The sequence below is a fragment of the Meleagris gallopavo genome, chromosome 4 (assembly GCF_905368555.1).
Source record: "Meleagris gallopavo chromosome 4, MGAL_WU_HG_1.1, whole genome shotgun sequence".
NCBI classification, from domain to species: Eukaryota; Metazoa; Chordata; class Aves; order Galliformes; family Phasianidae; genus Meleagris; species Meleagris gallopavo.
In genome coordinates, this window is record NC_139407.1 from 14,119,780 (window position 1) to 14,135,456 (window position 15,677).

Sequence of the window (15,677 nt, forward strand, 5' to 3'; positions counted from 1 at the left end):
TTTTTCTTTCTCATAGGCATTACACTAAGGTGTGTCTTACTTTCTTCCATATACATGCATAGAAATGAGAAGAAGATACTTCAGGCTTTTTATTAGCATTAGTTTGGAAATCACAACAGAAATGAGTTGACAAATATCTTAGACAGAGATTAACTGGTATGTTTTGTTTTGGGCTGAATTGCTTCCTGTGTTGCTGCATTTTATATTCAGAGCTTTCATGGAAGTCCACTTATAAAGAAGATTGCTCTCATTGAACTTCAGCATCCAAGTGCGTGGCCTTTCTCCACTCAAAATGTAGCATGTGAAATTCAGACTTGATCTATGCTAGAGGTTCATAACACAAAGGCCCAGAACATCCCTAAGTGAACTGCTGAACCTATAGCCGCAGCACACCAATTAATAACCCATTAAAAGAGGTCTTAGGCAGCAGGCTTCTGGAGGATGCTAGCGTGGATCCCAGCCCAGACAACAGCAAAAGGCAAACAGATGAGCTGAGGCACTGGCCTCTGCAGCACACAGGCAGCCCTGAGCTTTCCCCAACAGTTACTGCACTACTCACCCCAGTGCAGAGCTGAGGACACAGCCAGTGCTACCGAGTGAAAAAGAAGATGGTTCTAAGGGACAAGCCCAGTAATGCCTGGAAGCTGATGTCTCAGCTGGTCCTACAACTGACGCCAACTACAATCCCAAATAGGGGCTAGGGGGGTTGGCCCAGCCCTTCTTAGTGCTGCTACTTCCTTTTTTCAACATGCGGAGTACCCCTCTCAGCAGGCATGGCCTTGAATCCAGGACTAGTGATCTCTCTCTCTCTCATTTCTTCCTTTTCCTCTTGAAGTAACACAAGGCTTACTTGAACTTCGTCAAAAACCACACAGCTCAAGTAGGTATAACTGTGGGGGAGCCAACATACAGACAATAACTGTTTTGTAGAATTCACCTATTAAAGTTGATCCTTTTTTCTCTTATGCACAGATTTGGGGTGTTATTTCACCTAAATATAACTGGGGGCATCTGCAAATCCAGTCATTCCTTCCTCCCTCCACAAGAGGGACATGACATGGCTGCACCAAATGTGTGCCCATAACTGGTGCTGGGATACTGCAGGTGTCAAGAGCTTTTACAAGCCCCAGCTTCTGATTTAGGTGCCTTGTCACATGCAATGACAGTGACCATAGTCCCTTCTGGTAATCCCTTGCAATCACCACTAAGCTCCCTTACAGTTCCTTTCATGAGCAACATCAGGCTGTCTTTAAATACCAAGTGTTGCAATATAGTCATTGTCTCTGTACGAAAGTAGGAGATCAGTAAAATATTTTAAAAGTGCAGTAAGTAGAAATAGAGCAACTGCAACAGATTAATAAGTTCTAGGTAAATACAAAAATATGGTCCTTAAGTCACATGAAGTCTTGATCGCAACGTCCATGGAAATGTAAACTTGAACTAGGATCCCTTTTTATAAATACAATCCAGCAGAATTGGCAACATCTCAGGCTAATCCATTTATGTCTTTGCCTCAACAGCATGTAGGCCTACCTGACCACCTCCATCAGATTTTCCAGAATATCTTTTTCCTGTAAAGTATATATGATATTATGACCCAAAGAGTTGTTGCAGTGAGGTTTTGAGTCAGATGCTCTGCATGGGATTGACTGTCTTGCATCTTCCACTTGAAAGGGAAATAGTTTTCAAACACTTCGTGTCCAATGTAGACCAGGATTGAGTTCATTCCTGAAAGTAAGCACAGGTCTTAGCATCCAAAAGAGCAAGCATGAGCTTGCTGCAGAAGCAGCAGGCGTAGGCATGCCAAGCTTATGAAATGGAATGACATTGAAACAATAACAGCCAATCCCAGCAGCTAATGGTCCTTGCCCAAAGAATGCTCTGCATATGTGTTTGCTTTCACACATTGTCTGAGGGACTTCACCACTAAAAATGTTTATTGAAAACAAAAGTAGATAACCTATATGCTAAATTGAAAATACAACCAGATCGATGCTCCCACAATTCTACTGACAAAAATAATCACAGTTATTGTCTTTAGAGTGGCTGGGGGCCAACCTATTTGTTCAGATCTACTGCCTTTCCAAACAAATGCTGACTGCCCTTCAAAGCTTTGGGATTTCTGGTAGGAGATATGATACCATGCTGTTACCCTACCCATCTTCCTGTCCAGATACCAAAGCTGAAGAAATGTTCCCTATGCTGTGGGTTTGCACTCTGTCCTCAAATGTATGTCACGAGCCCAGTGTGGTTAAAACCACAATGAGATGCTTTGGGAGACAGGCTTATCTAAAAACACAGAGAGAACCTATGTGGCTGCCCAGGGGATTTTGTCTTCCACATCTTCAGAAGTGGTAGTACTCTGCTGACAGGCCTTTGAGTTTCCCACTAAGTTAGCTAAGTCTCTGCAGTCCTTTCCAAACCAACTGAGAGCCAGCTGTGGTATTTTGCTTGGTGCTAGGCAGCCGCTCTCTGAACTCAAGATGAAATTTAAAACAGTCATGTGGCAACAGCAGCTTCCAGCCCTTATTTAAATACTGGCAGTCCATCTCCCTTAAATTTCTGGTCTAGTCTCTCAATTCTGTGCAAAAATTCAGCTCAAGCTAATCATTTTGACCTCCTTCAAGGTACCTCATTCAAAATCCCAACTCCTTTGAAGACAAAGGAGGTACAGAAACGTAACAGAATAGTTCAGAAAGAACTGGAAGGAATGCATTTCCTGCTGTGCTTTCACTGACCTGGGTAGAAAAATGGAGTACCTGACCACAGTCTCTTGACATCCACAAGGTAATACATCAGCAGTAAGAGGATGAAGGCAAAGCAGCTCATGGTTGTCACATATGATGTTGACCTATGCACATTTTCAGTAGGAGGTTAGAGAGATAAGTGATGCATACAGATCACGATACAAGAAAGGGAAAACTGGTAAAATAACACTTTAAGAAGGTCATACTAAAAGCTCTCAGCTTACCATAAATTCTTGTTTATGGGAATAAACCCTTCTTCTTTAGAACATTTTGTCAAGATAGCAGAAATAATTCCCTGCAATAAAAAAAGTTACCGAAGTTTATATAAGCACTGCAACATTTCAGACTGTTTTGTTGAACAAGAAGACGGGTCTATTAGGAAGCTACCCAGTGATACTTAGACCACACTAGGTGAAATAGCTTACCATTACTAAGCTCCAGATTAAGAACCGGCTCATAATCTGTTTGTGCTGGTCTCTGTATGACAAGATAATTTTTCCTGCCTAGTACAAGCAGAATACAAAAAGTGAATTAAGGCCTGCAAATATATCTGGCTCTCAAAACATAGTGGCATTGGCTACAGGCAAGGGACACCAATATCAGCTAAGTCTCTGAAAGGCTGTGAAATTGAAACTTTGCAAAGAATGTACACAGATGGGAGAAACACCTAAATGCAAATTACTCAGCAGCAGAGGTATCCCTCATATCCCTTTTCTACTGTTAATACTGAAGAATGGATGAGCAACTTTGTTAGGACAACACTGTGACTCAAACTCCACCTCCCAACCCTCAGCAAGGGACTGCACAAAGGAACAAACTGATGCTCACTCCCTGACAAAGCCAAACAGCTTTGTGGCACTGCATCCATCCCAGCCTGCTCAGAGCTCATGTTCCTTTTCAAGTTACTGCCAGGTTAGATTCCACTTCTCTGACACCCACCTTAGGCTACGTGGCCCGAAAGCATTGCTCTAGAAAAGATTTTGTTAGAGCCAGTCTCAACCACAAATAAAACAAGTTGCCTCCCCACATCCAAGATGCCCTAAAATTTTCCCATGCAACATACAGAAAAAAAAGAGGTACCTGCAGTCCCAGAAATGCCATTAAAATGGTATTTATGGTCCCCAGGATCCCTTCAGGATCATATGGCACTGTTGTTTGGTAAAGCACCTTAAACAGAGGGCAGTTATTACAAGGTAACCAAGCAACCAGTATCCTTTCTTCTCCAGACTCCTCTTCAGCACACACGTCTTTCCCAACCCCCTCCTCACCGCTGCACTTGGTGGTAGCCTACAGCTTCATACTGCAAACCAAAACTTACTTACATTGCAAGAGGGATGCTGATATATATGCTTTTCTCCAAGAACCAAACGATCAATGTAACCAGCTGCTCCTCCAGTGCAGTTAGCATACTTTCCAAAATCTCCAATGCCCCCAGGACCAAGATAGCCCCTAGGACAGAAACAAACAATTTACAGCATTGATGCTAGATGTCCTCTCTGGCCAGAGGCACACAGTGAAATGCAGGTCCTATGTGACAGCTGGTCTCAAGGGTACGGGCAGGAATCTAAAGCAAGGCTTCAGTTCAGCCCTGGCTGTTTAGCTGGCTGCTCTACCTCCTCTACAAGTGCTGACCCAGGACTCGGGATGATGTTGTGATTATTGTATATTGCTGTACAAAGGCCTGAGAAAGACTGTAAGCCTCTTCTTCTGACAGGTGATGTCACCTTTTCACACCAGTTAATTTAATACCAAAGTAAAAGCTTCTTTATATGATAAATTCTTCCCTTCAGCCTCCTGCCCTTAGGGCTTTCATCTTTGTCCTATCCCTATAACTTTTTTCTCCCTCCACACAGAAAATACATAATCTGATACCCCACAGAAAGTAGTCTGAGTGCAGTCTTACCTGGGACAACCTGGCACTGGTAACAAAAATGTCACGCACAGCCAAATCACTTCTAACGTCAGAATGAAGATCCACTGTGGCCAGAAGCGGAGAACATCCTGCAGAGCAGGACATGACATCTCCTGCATGAGATGGAGGGAAGGGGAAATATTAACTTACAAGTGAAAAACATGCCCCTGGGGACATCCTGTACTTCTTGACAGGCAGTTCCCCAGACACAAGAGAGGGCTGTTTTTGTTGAAAACTGGGTTCTGCCAATGGACCTTTCATCTTCATAAACAATTTCCAGACACTTAATTCTTTGAGGAGGGGGGTAGGAAACAAACCAAAACAAAACCCACAATGTTTTTCAGCTTGAAAAATGTCACAAGGAATCTTGAGTCTTGAGTAGAACAAAGCCTTTTGGGAAAACAGATTCCAGAAAAGCCAAAAAGCAGTATTACTTTCCCCTGCTGTGAAAAACCACTGCCAAAATTAACTGGACAAAACAGAGGCCGCAGGATTCAGCATAGAGATGCCCGTCCCTGCGGTTCCTTGGCAGTGGAAAGTCATCAGAAATGCCTGGGAATGTCTGCTTCTAAACACCATCAAGATGGATCAGTGAAATCCTCAAATAAAGCAAAGATAGACATGATTAAATGCAGAGGGGGAGACTGAAAGGTATGCGTTCCCTGATATTTTCACCAGGTCATGCTATGTGGCACACCAAATAAGATGCTACATGTTCTTTATACTCAAACAAGAGCAAAAACTCTCAAGCCCTATCATGTGTTACCTTCCCATGTAACTTACCAAAGTCCCACTGTCAGCACCAGCTCTTGTAAACAGGAGTTCAAGAGCAGCAACCACTAGATATGTCAGTCCCAGTCTCTGAAGTACTCCGGGATGCGCAGGTTTTCCCAGGACACTGGAAAAAATACATGCAGTGTGAAAGAGAAACACTCTTGACATGGGCACCTTCATAAATACGAAGCCACTCTTCCCCAGGCAGAGCTCAGAGCCACTGCACCTGCAAGTGTGTGGGGCACCTCTGTTCTGCCACTTGACTGTCTGTAAATCGTAACCCTTGGCAAGTCAACACTAAGATGATAAACAGTTCCCAGCACAGGGGTTAGATAGAAAGAATTGCGTCAGTCTCCTATAGGAGACAGCCCAGCCAAAGAGGCAGAACAACAGAAAGAGGGTTTCGCTCACATGCTCCAAGGCAGTAATTAGGATTCACAACTATGACTCCCAGCAGGTTAGCAGAAAACTCCTCCAGAGGATTTTCCCAAGCACCTTCTGCTTAGAACTTCCCCACCTCAGCATGGAGCTCAGCGACAGTGATATTGATGTGCCCATGATGAACACAAACCTACAGAACAGAAAGAGGATACAAAGCAGCTAAGAGCATTCAGCTGCTCTACTGGTTCATAGGGACCGTGCTGTCATCAAGAGGGGTAAGTTCCTAACAGCTGTTTAACACAAATTCACTCCTTCAAATCAATTTCCATACAAAAGCAGGAAGTTTGCAATGTTCCCCTGGCAACCCTTAACATCACTTGACACACTATTCTTCAGGAAGACCTACCATGGAAAAACCAGGTCTGCCACTGTTAATCCTACAAAAGAAATAAGAAGGAACACATTACTTTCCTCAAAACTTCCCTAAACTTTAACAGCATTATTAATGAGTTTCCAGAGGTCATTTTATGTCCCAAAATCTAAAAAACGTTATAAGCAAAACATAGAAAGATTTAATCATCTCGTTTCACTGCTTTTACCATTCCTCAAAAAACAGGTTCATAACTGTGTCTCAGGAAAGATTTCAGGACAGGAATCCTTGCTATTCTCCACCGGAGCAACACACTGCAGAACCCCTCCCCCATCAGCTTGATGGTTGCACAGCATCAAGCACCATGGGCTTGATTATAATACTAGACTCTGTTTAATGACCACGGTTTTTAAAAGCTAAAAATATTATACTATGTCAAAAATAACAAGCTTACAAACAGATTGTGATTTGAAATCTTTACATATGCATTGCTTCTCCCATTAGCCTAACAGGCTAGATACTGTACTGATGCAAATCAGAAGAGCATCCCAGCCTTCAACTAAACAATGCAGCAGGTAACCATATCGAGATATTGAACTTAAAATGCAGATTAGCTGTGTCTCAATTGTACTTTACCATTCCAACTCTCATGTTTGAAGAACCAGTATTTTCCTCCTCCATAGTTAACAAACACCATAATTATAAGAGAGAGGCTAAAAAGAAACAACGAAAACACAGAAAGTACCACATGTCAATGAAATACATATGTGCAAACACAGTTAACATTTATTCCATTAAAATATTTCCAACTGTGAGATCTAATAGTTTATTTTCAAAGAAAGATTATATACGAAGCTTCCAGTATTGCTGAACAAGAAGCAGTATTTCAAAGATCATAGTAGTGAACTGAAGTAAGCACCTTCACATTACATTTTCATGCTAAACATAGGTTGCCCTTTTCCACCATGAACCACAACCTTAACATCTCCTCAAACTAGATCTATGCAATGCTTCAACAGTAATAATTAAAATTTTGATTATTGTTCAAGTTAAATGCTTTTGGGGTTCCACTGTATTTCCATATACTGTCAATCTGTCTTTGGACAAATCTCCCACCCCTTGGGAGAGCTGCTTTTGGGCAAGGTCTTATGCTCACCCTCGGAACGTGTCCAGAGAACGCAGTCGTTGCTGAGAGGTTGCACGCCACAGACGCGGGGAAGGATCTCTGCTAATGGAGTCTGTGGTGCTTGGGGACCCCAGCTCCTGAAGGAACAAATCGGACACAAGAAAAGCAAGTCAGTGGCTGGCTATGGACCTGCATGGGTTTGCACACCATGTTTGTCCTGGTTCTCCCCATCCTCCTTTTCTTTTTGCTTCCCCACTTGCTATTTCTAACCCCTTAGTGGCTCTGTAGTGTAGCAATAGTATTCGACAGGAAAATGCAGATGCTCTGTATTCTATCTTTGATCAGGGTAGAAACAATAAGCCAAGGAGAAAATCCTATGTTTGAGATTTGTGGGAGCTGGGTTCAGTCCAAATCAACCACAGACTTGCCATCCCTGTGAGGGCAGCTTTACAACTGAGCTGAGCAGATCCAGCTGCTGATTCTCATCAACAGGATCAGTCCCATCCCATCCTATCCCATCCCATAAGCACTTGTGTGACACACAGAGAGACCATTCAGGGAGCTAAACCAGCAGAAAATGAATATTTTTAAAAGCAGGACCGGCTTCTTTCCAGACAGGTTCCCTAAACCACTCTGATCAGCTCCAGTAACAGCATAAGGCAGCAACATTGCTTTAACATGGATAACTGGAGATAAGCAATTTCAAGAATTGCACCGGAGCTATGCTCCCAGCTCTTCTGACTCCATGCAGGTTCAGACTTGCTAAATATGAAGCCCAGACTGTGACAATCCATCTATATTCTAGTATAAAACATGGCCCACAGAAATGACAACTCTAGGGCTGTCAAAGGAATCTTGATTTAAGCTTAGCTCCATGAAAATTCCTATTGTGCTGCAAGCAAACACACAAGCCAGAACTTCAACCCCACCCTTATACTCTTGTGTCAACTGGGGACAGTTTTCACAGATGCGTGTCCTTCGAGGGAACTAAGGAGGCAGAAAGCTAGATATTCCCAGCTTGCAAGAGTTCTGCGAGGAATCCACAACTCCTACCTGGAAACCCAACCAAGCACTCTCCATTGACATAAAACTGCCTGTCTGACACTAAGATTTGGCAAAGGCAATAGGCACAAGAAGATGGCAAGTAATAAATAATCCCCCAGATGCCCAGACAGTATGCATTATTCTGAGGTTAAACCACCACCACCAAATGCAAATGAAAGGTACTTCGGTCACTCACAGAATTAATCAGACGATCAGTTTCCCTAGGGTTCAGTTTCTTGTAAACCCAGTTTCTGACTGGACCAATTCTGCAAATTAGTAACAGTTTAACAGACAAAACAAAAAAAATTGGCTGCTTCACAGCCAATTCCGTCTTAACGTCAACTATTCAGTAGTATAAATCAAAAGCTGGGATGGCCTCTATCCATGTTTCTCCAATGCATGTATGTAATACTGATATACAACCAGTACCTGTGAACCCAGTTACATCCATTTATCTAATGACACTGCCACAAGCTCAAGTTTGGGACCTCTACTCTCAGGCTGTCCACAGACAGGGACTGATATCGCTCAGTACACATGACATAAGATCACAGATGTTAAAGATGCTTAGGTCCCACTGACTTGTACTGCTGATTTGTTCTCGGGAACAAGTCACAGGAGAAAAAAGCAGTGTGCATCAGCTTATGGCTGATGTCTGCTGCTCTCCAGCAACTGCTCTGCACATGAGCTAGCAAGCTATAAGTTATCCTCAAGAGAAATCACATCACTCTGCATTTGTCATTGCATGGACAGCTAGTACAGCTTGACCTGTACATGGCAGCCTGGCAGCAGTCTTACCTGCAAGCAGGGACTCCAAAGCACTACCACACTACTTTTAAATGGGTGACCCCATCTCATGTATGAGGAGGTGTTAGCACACTGTTCACTTACTTCATAACAAGGCGACAGATGATCACGATAGCAAGGATCCCCAAATAAACCAGGAAAGCAAAGAGGATAGCTACATGGAAAAGAGAAGAACACAACTCTGTATCTTACACAACAAAACTGCTCATGGGCAGGGATTTGGTCTACTGTGATATAAACACAACAAACTCAACCCACCATCCATCACACCGCTTTCTCCACGGAATATTTATACCCAGTCTGAGTCCCACAAAGAGAAAAAAAAAGAACTGAAGCAAGCTAGCAATCAGCAACTGCACATTTTGGCATAAAAAAGGGCAAAATAAATGTGCACTGAGGCAATAGTGAAGAAAGAGTTGATGTGCCATATGTTCTGATGAAAAAACTAGAGATTCAGAGATAGCCTCAATGAGAAGAGGACAGGGAGACAGTAATAACATTTGAAAGTGTGAAGGATTTTTCTTTATAGCTGGAGAACTGGAAGGACTGAAGAAAAACTTAATACAAAGGAGAGGAATGGAAGAGATGAGAGATTAAAGAAGGCCTGGGAAAGGAAATGAACAAAAAAAGTAAGACAGCAGGTTGAAAATTAAGAGCACAACAAAATAGAAATCCAAACACTATGGTTTGTTTCCTGTTTTGTGAGAGACGCAGGACAGAGGGAAGAACAAGGGTCCTGTGTATTTTCAGAAACATGGAGGGAAAGAGGAACTAACGATGATAAAATCTCCCTGTGGATAAAATACCCACTGATTTTGGTGAGGCTAATTTCTACTCCAAAAATGTGAAGAGACCTGATCCTGCCAGTGTCTTCAGGCAGGGATGTAAAATGTAAACAGGCAAAACACTGAGAGAGAAGACGTACAGGTCCGTTGCACATTTCAACACAACACAGGTAGCTACAGAGGCATTTTAGGTATCTGGCTTTATTGAGAGATGCATGTTGCAGAATGTAAGAGGAAAGCTGAGCATTACATACGGAGGTAGCTGTTGATGGGGCCTTCATTGATGATTATGTCACAAGAAATGGTTTTGGCACTTGTGTGTAGGGTCTTTACCACTAGGGAGTAATTGCCAAACTCTCCAAAGTGATACTGAATCCTGCAAAGGAAAAGGGAGACAGAACTTGCTGCTCCATGTAGATAACAGGGCATCACTCAGAGAGCTGAAGGGTAGAGCATCACCTTTCCTGAACTCACATCACCCATCTCCTCGCACCACTGCCTCTATGCAAGTGAGACCAGGCCCCAGCACAGGTCAGCCCCACACCCAGACACACCCAGCGTAACCCACAGCGTGGCGAACTCCAGGCTCTATGATCAGGAAAGAGGTTGAAGGGCTACGATAAATCTCAGTCGCAGCGCGGGGGAAACAAAAACCCAGCAGCACAGACGAAGAGCCGGGGCGGTGGCACCTACTTGCAGAGCTCGCTGCCGGCCAGGGAGCCGTTGAGCAGCAGGCTGAGCGGATGCTGGGTGTCCACCACGGCCGCCGCGCCCGGGCCCCCGTCGCTCGGCGGGACGACGGCCAGAAGCTGGTAGGAGCACTGCGGAGGAAGCGGAGGGTGAGGCGAACCGGGCCGCAGGCCGCGGGCTAGTCACCGCGCGGCTCGGCGCGCTCACCCGGTGGCAGGCTGCGGAGCGGGCGGCCAAGCGGAGGCCCTGCGCGGGCAGCTCGTTGCGGACCAGCAGGAGGGCCTGGTCCATCTTGAGCGGCGGCGGCGGCCCGGCAGCGGGGGCCTCTCCGCGCGTCAGCGTGCGGCCCGGCGCCAGCAGCAGCGCGCCCAGCGCCGCAGCCACTGCCGCCGCCAGCGCGGCCGCCATCGTTCCGCCGCGCTCCGCCCCGGGGCGGCGCCGCTCCGAAAGCGCGCTCGGCGCCGCGGCCCAGTCGTGGCGATCGGGGGCGTCGGGCCGCGCCGCGCTGCGCTCGGAGTCTGGCCTCCCGCCGCCACGTACCGCGCGGCTGGGCAGCGGGGAGGCGGTCGTGCGGGCTGCCATGAAACGGCCCCGTAGAGCCCTGCGCTGCGGAGGGAGCTGGCAACCCCGTGTCTTTCACAGGGGAGATGGAAAAGAAAGCGCATTTCGTGAAAAGAGACTTTTCTCCCAGAGAGGCGCCTTCGCTGCTGCCGGCGCTGCTGCTGGTGGCGGTGTTGCTCCTGAACGCCCTGCTCTACCTGTACCTCGGCAACCTGCACGGCTCTTCGGGCCGTGCCGACGCCGAGCCCAGCCTCTGTCCTTACGGCTCTTTCAGACTAGGACCGGTGAAAAACTGCTCCCCCTGGCTCTCCTGTGAAGCCATCAGTAGGGAAGTCAGAAAACTCAAATGTGTTGGTGAAGGAGCCGTGAAAAAGGTGAGTTTGGTTATCCTTTCTTCTCTCCAGTGAATCAGCTAGCGAGGGCTTTCTTTGTTAGCTGCCCGTGCTGCATTTATAGCTGCGCTTAAAGCAGCTGAAAGCCTTTGGCTACAGGTAAGGTAAGAACAGGCAGGAGAAACGTGGCCAGTTCATACCTCACACCAAACAACACCAGGCTGTGCACGCAGCACCACAGGGATGGGTGGAGCGCTTCGCGTGGTGCAGCTGAGCACAGCAAGTCTGGCTGGGTGCTATGAAGTCATTCCATCCTTTACTTCATCCACTCCAATGAAAGCTTAGGAAATCGTGAGCCATCCTATGCTGTAATTACAAAATCAGGAAGGGCTTGCTGCGACACGTACGTGCAGCTCGCTTTGCTTGACACGACACTGTACGGTCATGCACCAGCATAGGACTGACCGCACTGGGTTTGCGGCTGTGACTGAGCATTCACTCGGATGCCACATGGTAACAGTCAGCAGAGGAAGGCTCTCCACATGTCTTATACATCTCTTCTCTGTCCTCAGGTCTTTCTTTCTGAGTGGAAGGAAAACAAAGTGGTCATTTCACAGCTCACCAAACCGGAGCTGAAGGAGGACTTTCTCCACGGACTGAAGATGCTGAAGGCACTACAGAGCAAGCACGTTGTCCGACTGCTTGGCTACTGCGAGAAGCAGTTCACAATCCTCACCGAGTACCATCCTCTAGGCTCCCTGAGGGGTTTGAATGAAACTCTGCACATCCCCAAGTACAAGAGCATGAACACTTGGCATCGGAGGCTGATGCTTGCTATAGACTATGTGAGCATAATTCGCTACTTGCACAGCAGCCCTCTGGGCACCTTAGTGATGTGCGATTCGAACGACCTGGAAAAGGTGCTCTCTCAGTATCTTCTAACGAGTGACTTTCACATCCTGGTGAATGATTTGGATGCTTTGCCTCTCGTTAACAGGAGCGCCGGCAGGCTGGTGAAGTGTGGTCATCGGGAGCTCTGGGGAGAGTTTGTAGCTCCTGAGCAGCGTTGGCCCTATGGAGAGGATGTGCCGTTTGATGATGACCTTATGCCCCCATACGATGAAAAAACAGACATCTGGAAAATCCCGGATGTCTCCAATTTTTTCTTGGGCCACGTTGAAGGCAGTGACATTGTGCGACTGCACTTGTTTGACATCCATGCGGCATGTAAGAAGAAGGACCCAGCCGAAAGGCCTTCTGCCCAGGAGATCTTAGACACCTACAAGAAGTTTTAACTCTGTTGATTCGGGAGGCAGCCATGCCTGGTACTAGGGAAATGTTATAGCAAATGATGAGACAAACGGTGGACTGAAGTTGACGTTCCTATTTATTTAGCTTGCCTGAAGGGCAAAATCTCTGTCCCCTCAACTGAGAAGATAAAAACAACTGACTTTGTATTTTACCTTTTGATTAAAAATTATCTACCCAATGCTGAAGCTGTGCACCTTTCCCATTGGCATGTTTAATCTATCACTGTAAGAGGAGGAGGGAAAAAATTAAGTTTTGAGAACGGGGGAAATTTCTCAAGATGCGGAATTTTTCTTTTGCAACATTTATTATAAAAACTCCCCTTTCAAACACAAAACAGTTTTGTACAGAAAGAGTTTAAAAAAGAAAAAAGAAAGAAATACAGTCCTACTTAAACAGCATGCCCCTCAAGCTCTGTGCTGATTCCAGTGGCTCTAGCCCATGTGTTACGCACAAAGTCCTCACCTAATTCCCCGTGGAGTAAAAGCAGTGGGTGTTCAGAAATGAGTACAGTTCTCTTCAGGTTTTGGTGAGCCCTGATGCCACCTTCCCAACCACCATGCCCAGCCTCGCTGCTGGATGGGATATTCCATGGGCTGCTTTTGGAGCCGTGCAACCATTGCTCTGTGGTCTCACTAAACAAACATGTTCCTAGTTTGTAAGCAAGCAAATGATACAGAGGCAGCTTAAACATGCATGGTTTTGGTTTTGAAACACTTGCCCCTACAGTGTTCTCGGCAAGGTTCTTTGGAGATGAGGGTCCAGGAGTCCTCTTGGTCTTTTTTAATCCACAGAAAGTGTGAGCTCTTTGGAAGAGGGCTAAGTGTATCTTTTATGTATATTCATTTAATCCTTTTTGCACTCACTTTTGTGTTCACTGAATGTCATGGATGGATGGAAGGAGAAAGAACAGGGAATGGGAAGAGAACGAGACTTCCTTCCACAGCAAATTGTGTGTTGGAAAATAAAAGCCTTACATTCAGAGTAAACAACTCTGTCAGGCCTGAATTCAAAATGTATTCATCAGGGGAAAAAAAAAAAAAAAAAAGAAAGGCTGCTTCTTTGTTCAGTGAGTTGAGGAGAAAGCTCCTGGTACCAATATGGATGTTAAAGCCTGTAACAGGTACCAACCTCTGGAGAAAGAGAATAATGATGCCTTCATTCTGCAGTAGGCCCTGTTTGATGAGATTGGGATTTAATTGTGCTCTTGGTGGAAAAAAAAAACAACAAAATGGGAATACTATGAATGAGATGTGGAGTCTACCATTAGTAGAGGACTTTCTATACCATGGAGTAGGCCTTTGGAAGGCCTAAGGGCCTGGGGACAGCTTTCTTCCTGTCTTTACTTGAGAGGTGAGTTACAGGCAGAGAAGTACACTGTCCTTTCTGCTGAAGAGTTTGTTTCTGTTCCTTGTCACAACGATAGTCCACTTCATCTAAACAATCTATAACTGAACTGAGAAAACAGGTTTTTTACTTATGTTCAACTGCATGTGTTCTTTTGCTATAAAATTTCATTGTAAATGAGAAGACTGTCCTGCAAATGACAAAATTCCTATCTGATTTCTTATAATGCTAGCAGGAGTTCTTTCAAAGCTGGTCATTATGGTTTTTCTTTCCCAGTGGGCAGTCTATTTTCTTAATTTAGCTGATTTTGCCATTTTCCAGCTGTGCAGTTCTAGCCAGCAGAACTCTTCCTGGCAGCTTTCCTATTCACGTCAGAAATTAAAGCTCCAAAACAAAGCAGTGACTTTGGATACTTCATGTGTATTTTGGACTTGGATTCAAAGCACCTTCAAGAAAGGTGTGGAGAAAAAAAAACGCTGTCCCTGCTGTAATTGTGTAAATCATCCCATGAGTTATTAATAGGGTTATCCAGGCTTTTACAGTTCCAGCATGAAGTTACGATGCGCAGGTGTTGGAAAAGCATCCTACTGTAGCTCTTCAAGGCAGATCCTTTGCTTATCCCCACAACAGCATTTGTTACTTTTTGTTAGTCCTTATGTGTACTTGGAAGGAAAATCAGTATCTGATGCCTGTGAAATAAACACACCATTTGTCTTTTATGGCAGTAGCAAGGGCAGTCGAGTAGAACCAGCCAAGCTTCTCATGCTGGTCTCTTGCTGCTTGGATTCTTGCTCTGCTGTGTACTACTGCACCTTGCAAGCAGCCACATGAATTTCAAAGAGTGAAAAATAAATGGGGACAAAATCTGGTTCTGAATCTTGCCTTGGAGATGTCTCTATTCCTGGGTGAAACAAATTTTAAAAATGGTGTCTCTCTAACATTCTGCCTTAACACTGTCCTTCATATGCCTCTTCCCTGTTCCCTCCTACTTAGCTTCTGTGTTGTCCAGCCTTGTTTTTCAGGAAGAATAAATTACATTTCTTCTGAACAGAGGAGCATTAATGGAGCTTTGAAGTATTTATTTGGGGAACGTTGTTTCTGTCTACAAGGGAACACTAGATGGCAGCATGAAGGTCAATTTAGCTTTACTTAGCAGTTGCAGTTTCTCGTACTCAAACATAGCTGGGATCTGCCCTTGGGAGACCTTGGGATCCTGCTTTTCTAACAAATTTCAGTATACCCCTGAAAGATGGCATGGTGTTTGCATTAGCATATCTGTAGTAACAAGGCAGATGTAAGAGCTCTCAGAAGGGCCACCAAAACAAATGAACGTGCCACTTCCTCTATAACTTGCTTGTTTTACTTGCATTCGTTACCATTCCTTTTGGTCTCAGCCTGGTCCAAGCTCAACCAAGGCTGAGTGTCACCTTTCAGCTTTTCGGGAAAATCAGAGGAGTTTGCAATCTCTCCCTCTTTCTGTTCTTCCCAATTAA

At 45.1% G+C, this 15,677-nt stretch overlaps 2 protein-coding genes across 2 annotated transcripts; one reads left to right on the forward strand and one right to left on the reverse strand.

The window, feature by feature from the left end:
• Window positions 1–76: 76 nt before the first annotated feature.
• HGSNAT (heparan-alpha-glucosaminide N-acetyltransferase) lies at window positions 77–11,218 on the reverse strand. The gene is given in 19 exon segments (XM_085221843.1): window positions 77–1,728; window positions 2,739–2,851; window positions 2,972–3,042; window positions 3,173–3,250; window positions 3,828–3,914; window positions 4,070–4,196; window positions 4,651–4,772; window positions 5,443–5,537; window positions 5,540–5,557; window positions 5,845–5,892; window positions 5,895–6,004; window positions 6,221–6,251; window positions 6,821–6,897; window positions 7,341–7,447; window positions 8,551–8,620; window positions 9,246–9,315; window positions 10,201–10,322; window positions 10,640–10,767; window positions 10,844–11,218. Coding segments are annotated over 19 exon segments (2,031 nt in total). The 3' UTR covers window positions 77–1,546.
• Window positions 11,219–11,283: 65 nt separating this feature from the next.
• POMK (protein O-mannose kinase) lies at window positions 11,284–13,018 on the forward strand. The gene is given in 3 exon segments (XM_003205465.5): window positions 11,284–11,571; window positions 12,102–12,816; window positions 12,819–13,018. Coding segments are annotated over 3 exon segments (1,059 nt in total). The 3' UTR covers window positions 12,875–13,018.
• Window positions 13,019–15,677: the final 2,659 nt, after the last annotated feature.